Here is a 15,190-nt window from a genome sequence, read left to right as displayed (position 1 = left end):
CTTGAGCCCTGCACTCTACTCAAAAACTGCTGCATTCCCATCATTTTTGGGGTTCAAATAGGGATAATGGGCTTGGACAGAACCTGCAGCTTCTGCGGCAAAGGGAAAGACTTAAAATCTATAGACTTTGTAAATTCTAAATTACCTATTACCTATTTTTAAATTAAGGTCCCGGGTTCAATTGCACTAAAAACAGATGTTAGGAGCTCTTTAGCATTTGGTAAAACCAGTGATTTGGGGTCTCTTTTCCTCTATACCCAAATTTACTTTCATTTTCAAGGGAAAAGGTAAAGAAGGACTAAAAAACATTTCCTCATTTTTTGACTTTTTCTTTCCTCAACCAAACCTTGCTGATGGCTGAGAGGTTTAGAAGTAGATAAGCTTTAAGATCCCTTCCAATCCAAATAATTCGATGATTCTATGATCCAGGCCCCATAAAAACCAAGATGGTGTATTGACCTCATGAGATGATCAACCTCTCAAAAAAGAGGTTCCCAACAATTATTTTTCTTTACATTTGGTCAAACTACATATTTTTGTTTACATACTTTTTTTTGGTGCTGTAACAAGCAAATTAATGCATATTACATTGTTTTCATCCATTCAGCAAGAAAACAAAGCACAACTAAGGAATCACCTTATTTGTGCTTTGCTTTACTGCTGAATCCCTAGGAATCACCTTTCCTGCCTTTTGTTTCCTGCTTATCTATACAGGAATTTGCACCATTATTTCACGTGACTTTTCATCCTTCTCTACAGCTGATATCGTGTGGCGTCTAGTCTGTATCTCTGACTGTGAAGCAGCTTTTTTGCTAAAATCCAAGCTCTTGCCTCTCTGCAGAGTGCTTAATAAATATCAGATAAAACTGAGAACAGTGCATTGGGCCAGTAGCAAGGGAGCAGACAACAAAATTCATAATGTAAGCATTCGGTCTTAGTACTCCAAACTAGTTGCTTAGTTTAAAGAGGTATTAAGAGTATTTTATGAAACTCCTGAAAAACAACAGCAAAAAGACTTCAAGGAATGGTGCAACAGTGAGGACGAAACCACCATGACAGTCTGGTACTGACACTTCTGTAGCCAGTTGGCAACAAAGAGGCATCATTATTCCTCCAGTGTGCCAGCAAGGATAGGGTCATACAGATCTGGATCTATTTGTACCCCTATTAGCATTGCCTACTACTAATGACACCAAACATACCCTTACTTGCACTTCCATGTCAGGCACTGCATGGATTATGGGCATTATTTTTAAAAAACTCTCACTTGCTTTCTACAATAAAGTTTCTTCTGAAAGACAAGAGGAACTTTTATTATTATTTTATCATTAGTTGTCAGTTCAGGGATGTCCCACATGAAACGCTGCTGTAAAAACAGCTGCACAGGCAGAAGTTGATATAATGAGGGATCACCAAAAAATTAATATCTATGTTAGGACTGCTATCAGACTGTGTTGGAATGGAGGACAGGCTGAGGACAAGGCAAGTGCTTCTGGGATAATAACAGCAGATCACCTGTGTTGGAATTCCCATCTGCACGGTGTACCATTAATCTCTAATTAATCATACATTTGTTAAATGACCTTTAAGACAATTAAATAAGAATTTCTCGCTTTTTAATGCAAGGAAATGGATGGAGCAAAAAATTCAAGAGCAAAACTCCAGAGAATAAGAAGAATGAGAAGACAGGCAACACCTTTATTGTGTTAGTCGTTGCTTTCCATCTGTGCCTCAACCATTTAGAAATTTTGTTTTCAGCACAGATTCAATCTCTCACTCTGCCCCAAGACTGTCAATAAACACATATTTTAATGATGGCTTTGGTGATGATTCAGAACTAGTACATCCATTCACACATGTCATTAAAGACCCACCAAGCAGTAATGATTTTAAGTCTATGACAAGCAGAGAATTCCAACCAGAGACCTGAAAGCACCTGTCTACAGCTGACTATCACAGCGCAGTCCCCAAAGATACCAGTAAGAGTTAATAACAACTTCCCCATCCATGATGGATGTAAAAAGAATAGGAAAAATCATCCTAACCTTATAAACACAGGCTGCAGTTTTATTTTTTTCCCAGCCCACCTCACACTGGCAAGCCCACCACCCCTGACAGGGGAGCCAGTCACTGAACTTCTTCAGGTTTCATACTTAATTTCCTGTGACATTTCTAGTAAATCTAGAATTTAATCTAATTTTTCTATCCCTCAGAAGCCTTCTGTGGACTCCAAGGCATTTGGATCAGAACCTGTAAGAGGACAACTAAAAATCCCACCTTTCCAAAATGACACATTCAGATGACATCAGCCACATCTGCTGCAGGGACACTGCTGAAAGATTTTTTCATGCTATCTGGGGCAGTAAATTAGAATTTTTGCTGAATATGAATTAAAGAGAATAAACTCAAAATAATTCTTAATTTTTACTGTCACTCATGCTCAAGGCGGTCATTGGCCTTGATCAGGATAACAGTACAAGACTAAGATTGTCACTGGACAACTTCAAAAACAGCTCATTACCCTCCTGCATCACATGAATGTCCCCTTACCTTCCCTAACTGTTCCCTCACAATTTTAGGCCCAAAATGAATAATATCTCTTCCTTACCTGCTGGGTGGTAGCATCCTGTTGGACGTAAGCCACTTGGGACGGATCTGTAAACAGAGTCTAGACAGAGTGAAAAAGGCTTACCAAACCAGCCATGGGGGTTTTTACTCCCAACTCACACAAAAGTTACCCTGCCATTATGAAACAACCCACACTTGAGCCTTAGTCAACAGCTTCTAACCTGCCCGTTACCACCGCAAACTACTTCAACTTATCCAAATAAACCTATATACATGGAAATTTAAAATTAGGTAATGCCCCATAAAGAGTTAATGTATTTATGTGGCACTTTGCATCTGTACAGCTGTGTGTTTCACAGATTTTATTTTTTTTTATTTACCAAAATCACTTTATCAGTTGTTGATTTGATAAAATCTGTAGGATGAAATTCAATAGCTCTATCTATGCCCTTAATGTGTAACACTTAAAAGCAGGATAGAAAGTAACTGTGAGCTTTTTCTTCCTGAAAATTTACAACTATCATGCACATCCTATACAGGAATTTGAGATGGCCAGGATGCTGTTTAATTTCAGAGAAGCCATGCCAACTTCAGTATTCTGCAAGAACAGCCCTGACAGAATCCCAGGAAATTCAAGACTAAGGATTGACTGAGGCCAGCCTGCCTTAGCCAAAACTTGAGATATCTGAGCTTGCAGCAGCCTGGCTACAATAAAATAAAGCATGATATAATACAAATTCCTTTAGCATTGTAATAATTTCATCTTAGATGCAGAAGAGTGTCTAAATACTACATATCTTTTGAGACAATGGCTGCATTTAGAGTTTTGGAGTTAGTTGGCCAGTAACTTCCTGATAGATATGCTCTCAGGACATCCCTTCACACAGAAGCTGGTTTTCTGGGACAGCTGACAGGTGCACAAGACACAATGTGCCACATGAGGCCCTGCCAGCACAACAGGGGTGCCAGGGACGTGCACTTTGCAGCACAGCTAATCTGCTCTGTCAGCAAAGATATTATAAAACACTCTGGACAAAGCAAGCCTGTTCCTTTTTAATCTGTCCATACAGAAACAGAGATGCATAGCATACTGACCCCATACAAACATATGCTGCAAGGAATAAAGGCTGTTTGATAGGATTATGCAGAAGAAAATTAATATAAAAGATCTATAAAATCAGCAACTCTGCAGAGACCACAAAATTACGTTGAATAAACAGAGATTCTCTGCAAAAAGACATGACTGTTATTGTAACTATCAATTATGACAACTGTACTACACAAAACAAAGACTCTTCCAGAAGGACTATAGATAGCTCTTAGCTTTTTACTGGATACAAGAGGCAGAACTTCTGGTGAATTATCCATGTTCTGGAAAACACCTTTGAGTAAATTATAATCTCATCCACCTTCAGTGAAATAACCAGCATTTCATTAATCATAGCCTCACCATCCTTTGACAAGCAGATTTGCACATTAGACAAATGAACAGCATGAAGTCCCTGCTCAGCAGTGGGCAGAGAAAACTGCTGGGAGCGACTGCCTGCTATTTTCCAGTCATACCACTTGGCTGGTAACTGGCCTTCATCCCAAACAAGATTGTTGTGTTTTCTAGGTGCCAAAACCAGGGTGGGCTCAGAACCACACGTGCCTGCGTAGCTTCCACGGGGTGGATGTAAACCAGGGTGTGCTCCGAGGTGTCCACAGAGGTGTAGGAGGTGCCGTCAGCCGTGTAAACCACCTGCTGGGCAGGGCCGCGCTCCTGCTCGTCACTGTACATGATCTGGGCCACCGCTCCCCCCTCGGGGACAAAGTGCACCTGGGGAACAAACAGATCCTGGACTCGCACCAACACAGGCCAGTGGGACACAGCACCAGAGTCACGGGGTGCCTTGGAAAGCAGAGACAACTTGTGTCCCAACTCAGCTGAATGCAGTGAAAAACACAGATTTCAAATCTCACTCAATTATTCTATCAGTAGAAATCTGGACACAACTCCCATCAGTGTCTGGTTTTACTTTACTGCTACAAAGGGCACCCACCCATACTTAGTTCTTGCATGATGCTTCAGAAATTTGTAAGGGAACAAGTTCATATTTGATATTAAATGTATTGGGCTATTGTTTCCCTTTATGCTCATATCCCTTTCAGTAATTATTTCATTCAGCTAGTTCTGTAGCTGGAGGTAATTTCTGCTGTCTGATGAGAGGCTAATGGAATTTGTTAACTCTGATACTCCTCAAGATATAGTATTGCAGCTCTCAAAGTCAGCAGTAGGGCATATTAGACTGCTTCTCTGTGGTATGTATATGCAGCATCAGTAGAAAATTCAACTATTTAAACAGACAAACCTATACCTAAAAACATTAAGCACAGATTCCAAGGACTACTGGAACAAGTTATGTCTAGGGCTGAACTTTAAATCTAAACAAGTCAATTTTACCAGAACATTATTATCATAACTGATGATCATATAAAAATTATATATACATATATACATATATACATATATATACATATATATACGTATATATATGTATATACATATATACATATATACATATATACATATATATATATATATATATAAAATGAGCCAGAATACTGGATTCCAGTGAAAACAGGCTCTTGCCATCATTTACATGCTGAAAAGCATTTTCAGTGCATGGGAAAAATAGGACAGTGAGCAGGAAATCTAGTTTGAATACAAGTATTCATAGTCACATAAAATTCTTTCATATAAAATGATACCACAGTTATATATTTTATTTTGTTTCAGTTTTTAGCTTATGCTTCAGAAGACACCTGGTATTCCTCCATGGATGCTCAGTGTGGATTGTGTACAATAGATCTTCTCACAAACACTATAATTTCACATTTGGAAAGCTCTCTGCAAATACTCATTAAGCCTTAAAACCACCATGTGCAAAAAGCAGCATGGTTATCCCACTGCAGAGAGAAGGGAACACAGGCCATTGAAAACTGCCTTTCTCTGCAAATTTTAAAGCTGGAAATTACTAAGAGACCAAATTTCTCAGCTTGTGGGTCAAATACCATGCAGCACCCTTTTTCTATCATACTTAAAAGAGTAAATCAATTTACAGAATTCTAGAAATTCCCAGCTGTGTTGTCTCAGGCAGAGGCAGAGGGTCAAGCTGTATACTGCAGAACCTGAAAGAATTAAAACTGCAGAATTAAAACTGCATTAGTCACTTACAATTAATATTTCTCCTTTCCTCACTATCCAGATGTCTGTCTGGAAAAAATTATTCGTATTACTTTCCCCATGGTCCACCCACAGTTCCATCTGATTCAAATGATGCCACCAAAATCGGCTGCCACAGAGCAAGATTTTGCTCATTACTCTGAACACCCTTTACTCTCCCACATGGTAATAAATGTATTTGGATACAAACTTCTACAGCCACTGCTTAGTTTTGTTCAGCTCATTTCAGAGCTCTGTGTCTTCACTGCTGCGGTTTGCACAGTTCAGTTTCTGAGGCTTTAACCCTAAATCCCCACAGAAATGTTTGTATTTCTGCTCAAACGAAAGCTGAGCTTCTAGACTCTAAATCAGGGCTGAATGGGAACTAACCCGCCCCACTAACCCCAATCCAGCCCAAGCAGAGGTGGAGCTCTGGCTAATCACCTGAGCAGTGTGCTGTTCCTGTCCTGCAGACTCAGTCCACACCTGAGGACTTTCCTCTTTCAAGTCCATCTCCTCCCTGCCTGTGTGCTCCATGAGGAGAAGGAGACCTACTGGAGTAATATCTGGCTGAAGGGATTCATCTGTTCATTGTGTTTCTGCTTCCAGAAGATAAGGTGATCTTCAGCAACATGGCTGTAAAAAACCAGAGAACAGAGGCATTAAAACCAGCATGACACATGGCATGGAGCTATGATGAATTTATTATTATCCAGTAACACAGACTAAAGCAGGTTTGGCTTTATTAACACCTCCTACAAGACCCAAATACCTTAAGTTATGGGAGCAAGGGAACAGAAATCTGATCTCACTGAGCATGGTCAAGTCCTACCATTTGCCACTTTCCATATCCCATTAATGAGGAAACAAATCAACCATTGCACCACTTGCACTGAAAGATTACACTGAATTCTTCCTTCATCTCTTTCCCTGGCCACAGGCCATCCACATCACCTTCTCCTTGTTGTCCTTCTGGCAGCTACAGGCCTAGAAATCAATATATAATGCAAAAAATGGACCTGAGGCTTCCAACAAGAAATCACTATGTTCAGAGATGCATCACCAGTTCCTCAGTTTGCCTGAATGATGTTTAGTTTGATCACCAACAGGTTTTCCATGTACAGACAGATTTGACCTTGGACAAAACCCCAGTCCCAGGTTAGCAGAGTGTTACAAGAGCCAACTACTAAAAGGGAACAATGAAACTTCAACTCTCAAAGATCCCGACAAACTGCTTCCAAGCTTGGTTTTATTCACCTCTTGCAATTTTACTGGGGCCTCTCAATCTCCATGGTGATCCCAGAAGGGGAGTTTACAGCTCTGGCGATTGTTTGAGTCAGTGGTTCAGCACCCTCCCATCCTTCGTCTCTAATGTCGTATTAAATCATAGGCCAGGAATTAGCATGAGGCTGAGCCCATTTCATTTCTCAGCTACTCCAATTAACTTTATTTTATATCCAGTGCCTTGCTGGGCTGATCCAATGCCAGTACCCATCTGTGCACCAGGAAGGAAGCAGAAGGCTCCTTGCTGATGCTTTCATTCATTTGCATTTTAAATGCAAATTATTTTAGTCATAATTTATCCCTATAAATGCTAGCATTCGGCTTGTCATTGACAAACTGAAAAATAGATAAGGAGAGGTAAAAAAAGCAGCAGGCACTTTATAAATCCTCCTAATTCTGCCAGCAAGGATTAAGCTATGCAGACCTGAGCACCGACTGTTCCACTGGGCCTGGCCAGCACGGATAAATCATCAGGGCAGGGAAATCTCAGGCTAATGTCACTGAACTGTGCGGTGGAGCAAAAAAATCACATTACTTACATATACACAAAGAAAAACAGTGGGAAAGACATTTCTGGGCATTGCTAGACACCAAGTTTTGCTGTTACTGGTGACTGGAGTTAACGCTTGCTGTCTCATGCTGAGCAACCAAGCACATGGGAGCCCCACAAAAGCAGACACTGAGGAAATGTTCTGACTTTCTCTTATATCTGAACATCTCCAGTTATGAGAATATAGGGACAGAAACCTCATCTCCATTAATACTGCTTGATACAAAACATCACCAAAAAGCCTTAGGAGAAAAATTAAAACAAAATCTATGTACCAGCATTCAATGCCTGAGCTTAGTATGAACAAATTAACTGCAGCAAACACGAATGATAAAGACCAGCCTTGTCTTCAAAGTATGGAAGGTCAGGGCAATTTACAGATAAATATTATTTATTTATATATCCAAGTGCACACATGCTCTGATCTATAAATAAATACCATCCATTCCTACATAGAACCTTTCTCCCAGCTACTTGTTATGTTATTAAGGATTAAAAAGTTGGGAATTTCCCATATCTTATCCTACCTCATTCACTGATCTCCTTTACTCATTTTATCAGGTATAGGTTCTTTATTCAGAATATATAAATATATACATATAGCAGGTATATGATCGCCTCTACCCATGAGAAACATGACAGCATTTATGTCAGTAACACACTGTGAACAACTTCTTTGCAAAATGTAACACCTATCCTGTTGCTATTTTTCAGCTGGTTTATCCACAACAGCTATTTTCCTAGACAGCCAGTATTAATCAACAGCCAATTCATGTAATTGCACTAACAGTAGCCAGTAGTTTAATCAATTACCTAACTGCTTAGAAAACTAAAAATAAAAAACAAACATTAGAAGTTTCAATTTGGGGTAGTTTGACTTTTTAAAACAAATACAATTATCCTGTTAAAAAGTAAGCAATAATTGAATTAAGAGAAAGGCTCAGTTCTGGCTAATTCCACATGGTGCAACCTGTAGCAGAATTTTTGGCTGACCTTCCCCACGAGCAGACAATGAAGGTCTGAAGGAAGATGCTGACTCACTCCTGCAGAGTCATTTTGGCACAGATAACTTACAACTTGAGTACAAAGGAGACTGAAGGGTTCAGGCAGGGTCTTTAAAAGACAAAACTGGGAATTAAGAATCATCTCTGAAAAAAGAAGTACCCAAAAAGTTGCAAAGGAAAGCAGAAGACAGTCATTTCATGGTTCTGAAAGTTAGCACTAACTTATAATCTTGGGGGAAAATAAAGCAAGGCTGAACCAAATTCAGTGTCCCAGTGCTGCAGATTCTATAAACAGTCCAGTTATTGCTATTCCTGACAGAAATGAAAATAAGAAACAGTGCAGCCCAGCCAATTGTGCAGCAATAAGGAACAACAGTAAGAACCACAGGCTTTGCTGATGTTTTCAACTTCTGTACTTCCAAGTTCATCCTAGGATTGATCTCTAGTATGCATTCCCTCAGTACATCTGTAATCCTGAAAACACACTGAAAAGCACATTTCCCTGGAAACATGGATGTGCTGAGAAAGAAGACAACGCAGGAGGAGACAGGCTGTGTCCCAGAGAGGTCACAGGGACCCAGAGGGGCAGGAGGCAGGAGCAAGTGTTGAAATTCAGCTGTGAAACAAGGCCAGGAGCTGGAAAAATCTTACCCAAAGTCACTGACAATAGAACTGCCACAAACACCAACACCTGAGCAAGTTTTCTGACACCAATGACAAGAAGACCAAACTAACTATGCTCACTGATCTTTCATAGGATGCTCCTCCTCATGAATCCTGCACAATCTTATTTCCTACCCTAGGTACACTCCCTCAATAGCCATTACAGCCCTGACACTGACAGTCCACAGTGTCTTGAAATGTTTGAGACCATTTCCCTGAGATCTTCTCTCAGCTTTGGTAGTTTTTTAGCAGAAATAAATGTGAAACTTTGGACATAAGCATTGTCAAATCACTGGCATGCAGGGAGTGCTCTCTGCTTGCTCTCCACACTCTTCGCCCATGGATTATCTTTGGCAATTGTTGATTTTTCTCACTGTATTGAACACATCAGACATTTTCAGACAAGCTACATAAACACCAAGACATGCACCTCAATGGGAAGCTCTGCTGCGTCAAAGGGATTACCATAAGAATCTGTGTAACAGAAATTGAAACTCAATTGCAGAAATCCTAAAAGAAAAAAAGATAATTAAAGATAAAAGGCATTGTAATAGGATGAACTCAGTTTTTTTCTCAGTATTCAGAAAGTAGGCTACATTTTGTAAGAAAAATCCATGTAGAAGTTTAGTAAAACAGTAATCTAAACAGCTTGCTTAAACTCATGTTAAATTTACATGTTATATATGTCACAACTATATTCTCTCCACTATAAGAGGCCTGGCTCAAATATAATTCAAAATTTTTTTTGTAAGTTCTTACTTTTCTGGAAGTAGAGAGATTTAGTCATTATGAAGAGATTTAGAATTATGAAACATCACCCAATAATCACCCAAAATTCCACCAGCACCCCAATGTTTTCATGCAATCCAAGGAGCATCACAAACATGAGCAATAAGCAATGCCAGTGGGAGCTGCTAAAGCATTTGCAGTGACTGCAGATGCAGCATTTTCCTCCCCAAATGACAGGCATGCCTCACCCTGCCTGTTCTGGGTGATGACACAAGCTGAAACAGTAACAGGCACAACTAAAGGGTTCCAATATAGTGCAGTGGTGAGGCAGTGACAGCCCTGTGTCACTATATATTGTGTGAATCACGACACAACACGATTGAAGAACCAGCACAGATCCTCTGACTGAAATATCTCCTCTAGTGGAACCTTAGCTCATTCTGAGCTGTTCAAGTAAATTAACCATCCCTTCAGGATAACACAGGTTTTTCTCAGAACACCATTCACATTTACCTTCCTTTTCTCAACACCTTCTGGGACCTGTTGCTGTCACAGACCTACAGCCATCTCTCTTTAGGTTTTACACTTTACATCCAATCCAGAAAATGTCATTAATGACAAAATTTCTCCTCTGCTGCTCCTGATGCCTCAAAATCATCTTGGTGTCATTGTCTGACAGTTCTTTATTTTTTTTTTAATCATGCCTAAAACCTCCTTTTGACCTTGGCAACTCTCTCCAACTCCTCCCTCCTGCTCCTGTGGGACGGTGTTTTCTCTGGAGCTGTATTATTAAATCAGCAGCTTCCCCATGGACTGCATTCAGTTCCAGAGGATGGGAAAGCACTGCTCAGAGGGGCAAAGCACTTCATTTGCCTACCCAACAGCAATGTCTTCGTTAGCTCTGCTGCCTCAGCATTAGACACCCTGAGCCACCACAGCCCCATGTGTGTCCCCTCACAGCTGCATGCATGATCCCCCCACCAACACTCAAGAGTGAACAGTGCTGTAAGAGAAAACCACTAACAGAAAAGTCACTGCTGCTTTGTGTTTGGTATCCAAGTGTTTTAAACACAAGTTAAACCCAGTGAACTCATCTAGGGCTTCAAAGGTAAGCTCTGAAAGTCAGAAAAAAAACCCACAAAAAATCAGAATCAAAAAGAACTGTATTTTCTTGGCAAACTTGCTATTAAAGAATGGCAATTTCTTTCAATGCTATGACTACACAAGCATGTACAGAGACAAAATCTCTGGGGACTTCATCTGCAGCAACTTCTGTGAGGTTCACTAAGGGCATTCTGCTGAAAAATCCAAGCCAGTGGCTGCCAAACACTCATTTTTGCCCCTTCTCTGGGATGAGAAAGGGGCATATTAAAGCAGAGGAAGGGGAAAAGACCACCTCCCTGCTCAGGGAGGAACAAAGGCACTCAGTATCTCAAACGAGAATGCTCTTTACAATAATGGTGCATAAGCCAGCTAATGTGATTTACTCCCCAGTGTAAAAAAGCCTTGCCATAGCCTGAGGTTCCCTGCAGCAATAACAGCAGGGACTATTGGCTAAATCCTCCCGTGGCTGAGCTCACTGACAACTCTGTGTCACCCCAGCCATGGGCAAGGGCACCAAGATTGGTACAAAAGGAGTTTTAGGATTCTGAGCCTTCCTCCAGCTTTTAGTATGAAAATGATTTATGATGCTAAAAAGGAACATCACATTTGCCAGCAAAAAGCTTTACCCACACTTAATTATCCTAGCTTGCCTAGAAGGCAGAGCCAGTGCATTTCCTGAGATCCTTTAGCAGGAACATGCTTTCACTGCTGCAAGAAGGTTTCTAACCTCATTGAGGAGGACTGTTGTCACCTTTTCTGCATTCCCATTCATCACAGGCACATGCTGTTTCAAGGAGCTCTGGTCCTGGTGCATTTTGTGTGAACGGTATCAATCAGGTCACATAAAACCACATTTTTTATGTTTTACTGGAGAGTTAAAAATGGAAATCATACTAGGGCTGGGACAGCAAGAATTATTGATCTCCACAAAGGGAAAACTGGCTTCAATTTATTTTGTCATATAATAAATAGAAGAGCTCAGCCAAACACCAACTTACTCTTTGCTGCCATTGTACATAATGAATCTATCTCCTTATGGCACATCCATCATCAAAGCAACAATGAGCTGGAAAAGATCTCTTAGACCAAGGCCAGACTGCTCGACATGGCAGTTCCAGCCCTTTTCCTAAAGGGACAGTGCCCAGGCACTGAGGGTGACAGCACAACAGCCTGATGTAACTATTCTCTCAGAACTTATCGGGTAAGTAGCTGAAGATCCACTTCTAACAGAGAACACAGGAGAGAATCCAGCCTGAGCACAGGTTAATATCCTCCTGGGAGCTACCTAGGCTGTGTTCAGATACCTACTCAGAGATGCTCCAAGGACATCTCTCTTGAGTCCTAATTTTTGTATAATAAAGTATTTCTCACACTGTCCTCTCTCTCAGTGGGCAAAGACTCAACTTCATTACTTTCTACATATGCAAATCTCTTCTTTAGTCACCTCTCTTCCCATTTGCTCAACACCTACATAGCCACTCCAGCAACTGATTTCTTCCTCCCACCCTCAGCTTCCCAAATCTCTGGCCATGTTCCTCATGTTCTTGTCTTCCCAATGTTTAATCCTCTGAGGTCCCTGTGATATCATGGTTGTTGAATCACATAGTGCAGTTTTTGGGCTCCAGCTGCTCGAGACAATGACCGTGCCTTCCTAAAGGACTTGGATTATAAATCACAAAGAGAGAAGTCTGATAAAGCAAGGAAATTGAATACATGCATTTAAAGTATAGGACGACACAAAAGGAAGAGAAATGTCTGTATCAGTGTCTTCTACAGTTCTGTCCACACAACCTTCAAGATGGCTCTATTAGGGGTTACTGAAAGAAAATAAACCATTCCCCTCCAGCTTCTTCCTGACAGTTTTTTGTCTTCCATCCCTTCTCCTCCTCCAGTAAACTCTTTCCAAAAGAGCTGTCAGTTGAAGGGGATTCTTTCCTTTCCTACAAGTGGGTGGTGCTTCCTCTCTCCTTCTCCCACCCCCCTGCACCTCTCCTCAAAATTTAAATCACCTGTCCAAAAATTCAAAAAAATAAACCTACTTTGTTTCTGCACATAAAAACACATACAAGATAGCTCCTTCAGAATAGCTGCTGCTCTGCACTACCCCAAAGAACCAATGGACTATCTGCACCTTCAAACAGGTGGGCACTGACATATAGAGCCATTTCAGGGCTACAATACAACAACTGCACCTTTGACTAGCAGGAGATAAAAGTGACAAACAGACCCAATCTCATGGTCAGGTCCAAACAAAATTCAGCATACAAAACCAACCCACTTAATCAGATACACTTCGAAATCCATTAATCCATTAGAATTCAGTGTACATAGCTGCCAGCAGTGCAGGTGGCCAGGAACACACTGGGAACAGCTGCTCACTACAGAGCAATTTACCCCAGGAGAGCTCATCCAAGGATTTTCTGCAAAGGATAGGACTAAGGGTGCCAGAAGAGAACAGACAATACCACAGACCCATTTCTCTCTAAAATCAAATTGTCAATTATTCTATCAGATAACAATAATAACAACTACTCCGATATTTTATCTTATAAAAAAATATAATAAAGCTGTCTCTTTTTGCACAAGAGAAGCATCCATGAAGCAAAAATGTCAAAAGCCATCACAATTTCAGAGAGAAGCTTTCCATTTAAGGACAGACTAGAGCAATACACACTCCTGTATTAGTTTTCCTAGAAATGAAGGCATTAGAAGGCTCAACACTGCCAATTATTTTATTGTATCCACAAAAGATGCAAAGAATCCTCTTGTAAAATCAGTTGGTGATTCATTAGCATCTCATCTTCTAACTGAACTATAAGAAAGAAAAAACTAAATTATTAAAAATCTGACAGAAGAAAGCAAAAGTTCAGTATAGTCTCTATTCCCACTGAAACTCACAGGGAAACATTGATAGGTATTTCACACACCCAGCTCTGCACTCTGATCATTCTTTAAAGGCCTGTAAGAACCGTAAATATATAACCATATAGTGATACACTAGATAGGATGCTGAGGTACAAAAAAGTGCATCACAAATACAGACCCTTCATTTCACTGTCAGGACTATGACTACTGTCAGTAGCCTAAAGCAAGTTTAAATTGCAATTTAGGGATCCTGTAAGAGCACTCCTCAGGCTCTGCAATGTCCAGCTGAGAGCTAAAAGATGACCACACATAGCTCTTGTACAGGGAAATAACCCTAAAAAATGTGAATTATCCCTTTAGGATGAGTAATTCTGACACGCACAGCATCAGGACCTCATTCTTCCATTCCAACTCAACTATTTAACAAATTCACATAAACTCACTTTTAATGAGCTGGGGCACGGGAGGGGAAACAGGACAACTCAACACCAACACCCACAAAACAAGAGAGCCACCAGATCAAGTATCCACTTGCTACAACCATACCAAGACCACAGGAACCAGGTTTTTGGCACCAAGACCACTGTCAGGAGACCCGTGAAACCCACAGCTTCCACCTGCCTCAACTGCTGCTACTCGCACCAGGGCCTTCGTGAATGGAACTCCCTCAGGGCAGCGGGGAAGGGCCTAACTTCCCTCAACACCAAGCCTCAGGGCCACCCAGCCAGGAGCCTTGGCCTGTTGGGGCCACACAGATGCCCAACAGGCCCGCTGGGGCAAGAGACCCTCATGAGGGTGGAACGGGCAGAACGCAGCGTACCACGGCCCCTCACAGAGTCCACTGGGGGTCCTGCACCCACACCCCCGATAGAGTCGCCACGGCCACCAACAGCCAATCCGAAGACGGGGTGAGTCGCCCCCTCCCCTAACTAGGCCAATAGGAGGCAGGGGCGCGAGGCATGTGGCCAATCGGCAGGCGTGAGTGACCTCCCTCCCTCACACCGCCGGCTTCCCGCCGCCGCGCCCCCCCATCCGCCCCTGCCTAAGGGCAGCGGCGCCATCGGACCCTCGTGAGAGCGCCCGGCGGCCAGGCGGCCCCAACCATTGAACGCCGAGGAGGGACACGGGCGGGCGGCCAGGGCGGTCGCTGAGTGGACGGGACGGGCCGGGCCAGGGCCGGGCCCGTCGCCGAGGGAGGGGGAGCTGGACAGAGCGCGG

At 41.8% G+C, this 15,190-nt stretch overlaps 1 protein-coding gene across 5 annotated transcripts in view; it reads right to left on the bottom strand.

Annotated features, from left to right (window-relative positions):
• The window catches only part of PRDM10 (PR/SET domain 10), a 47,549-nt gene that overhangs the window by 31,461 nt on the left and 898 nt on the right, over positions 1-15,190 (bottom strand). For 3 of the 5 annotated variants that reach the window (XM_064731892.1, XM_064731894.1, XM_064731890.1), the window contains exons 2-4: positions 6,218-6,409; positions 4,220-4,387; positions 2,609-2,668 (exon numbers count right to left, since the gene is read on the bottom strand). In XM_064731892.1, coding sequence (XP_064587962.1) covers positions 2,609-2,668; positions 4,220-4,387; positions 6,218-6,310 — 321 coding nt within the window. In that variant the 5' untranslated portion in view covers positions 6,311-6,409. Of the gene's footprint in view, positions 1-2,608; positions 2,669-4,219; positions 4,388-6,217; positions 6,410-9,704; positions 9,785-11,834; positions 12,030-14,593; positions 15,084-15,190 lie in introns of those variants that run through there. The other 2 variants (XM_064731889.1, XM_064731891.1) reach the window with 2 other exon arrangements.

The sequence above is a fragment of the Zonotrichia leucophrys genome, chromosome 24 (genome assembly GCF_028769735.1).
Source record: "Zonotrichia leucophrys gambelii isolate GWCS_2022_RI chromosome 24, RI_Zleu_2.0, whole genome shotgun sequence".
Taxonomy (NCBI): domain Eukaryota; kingdom Metazoa; phylum Chordata; class Aves; order Passeriformes; family Passerellidae; genus Zonotrichia; species Zonotrichia leucophrys.
The sequence above is the reverse complement of the archived record's forward strand: the minus strand, read 5'-3'. Positions and strand labels throughout refer to the sequence as shown.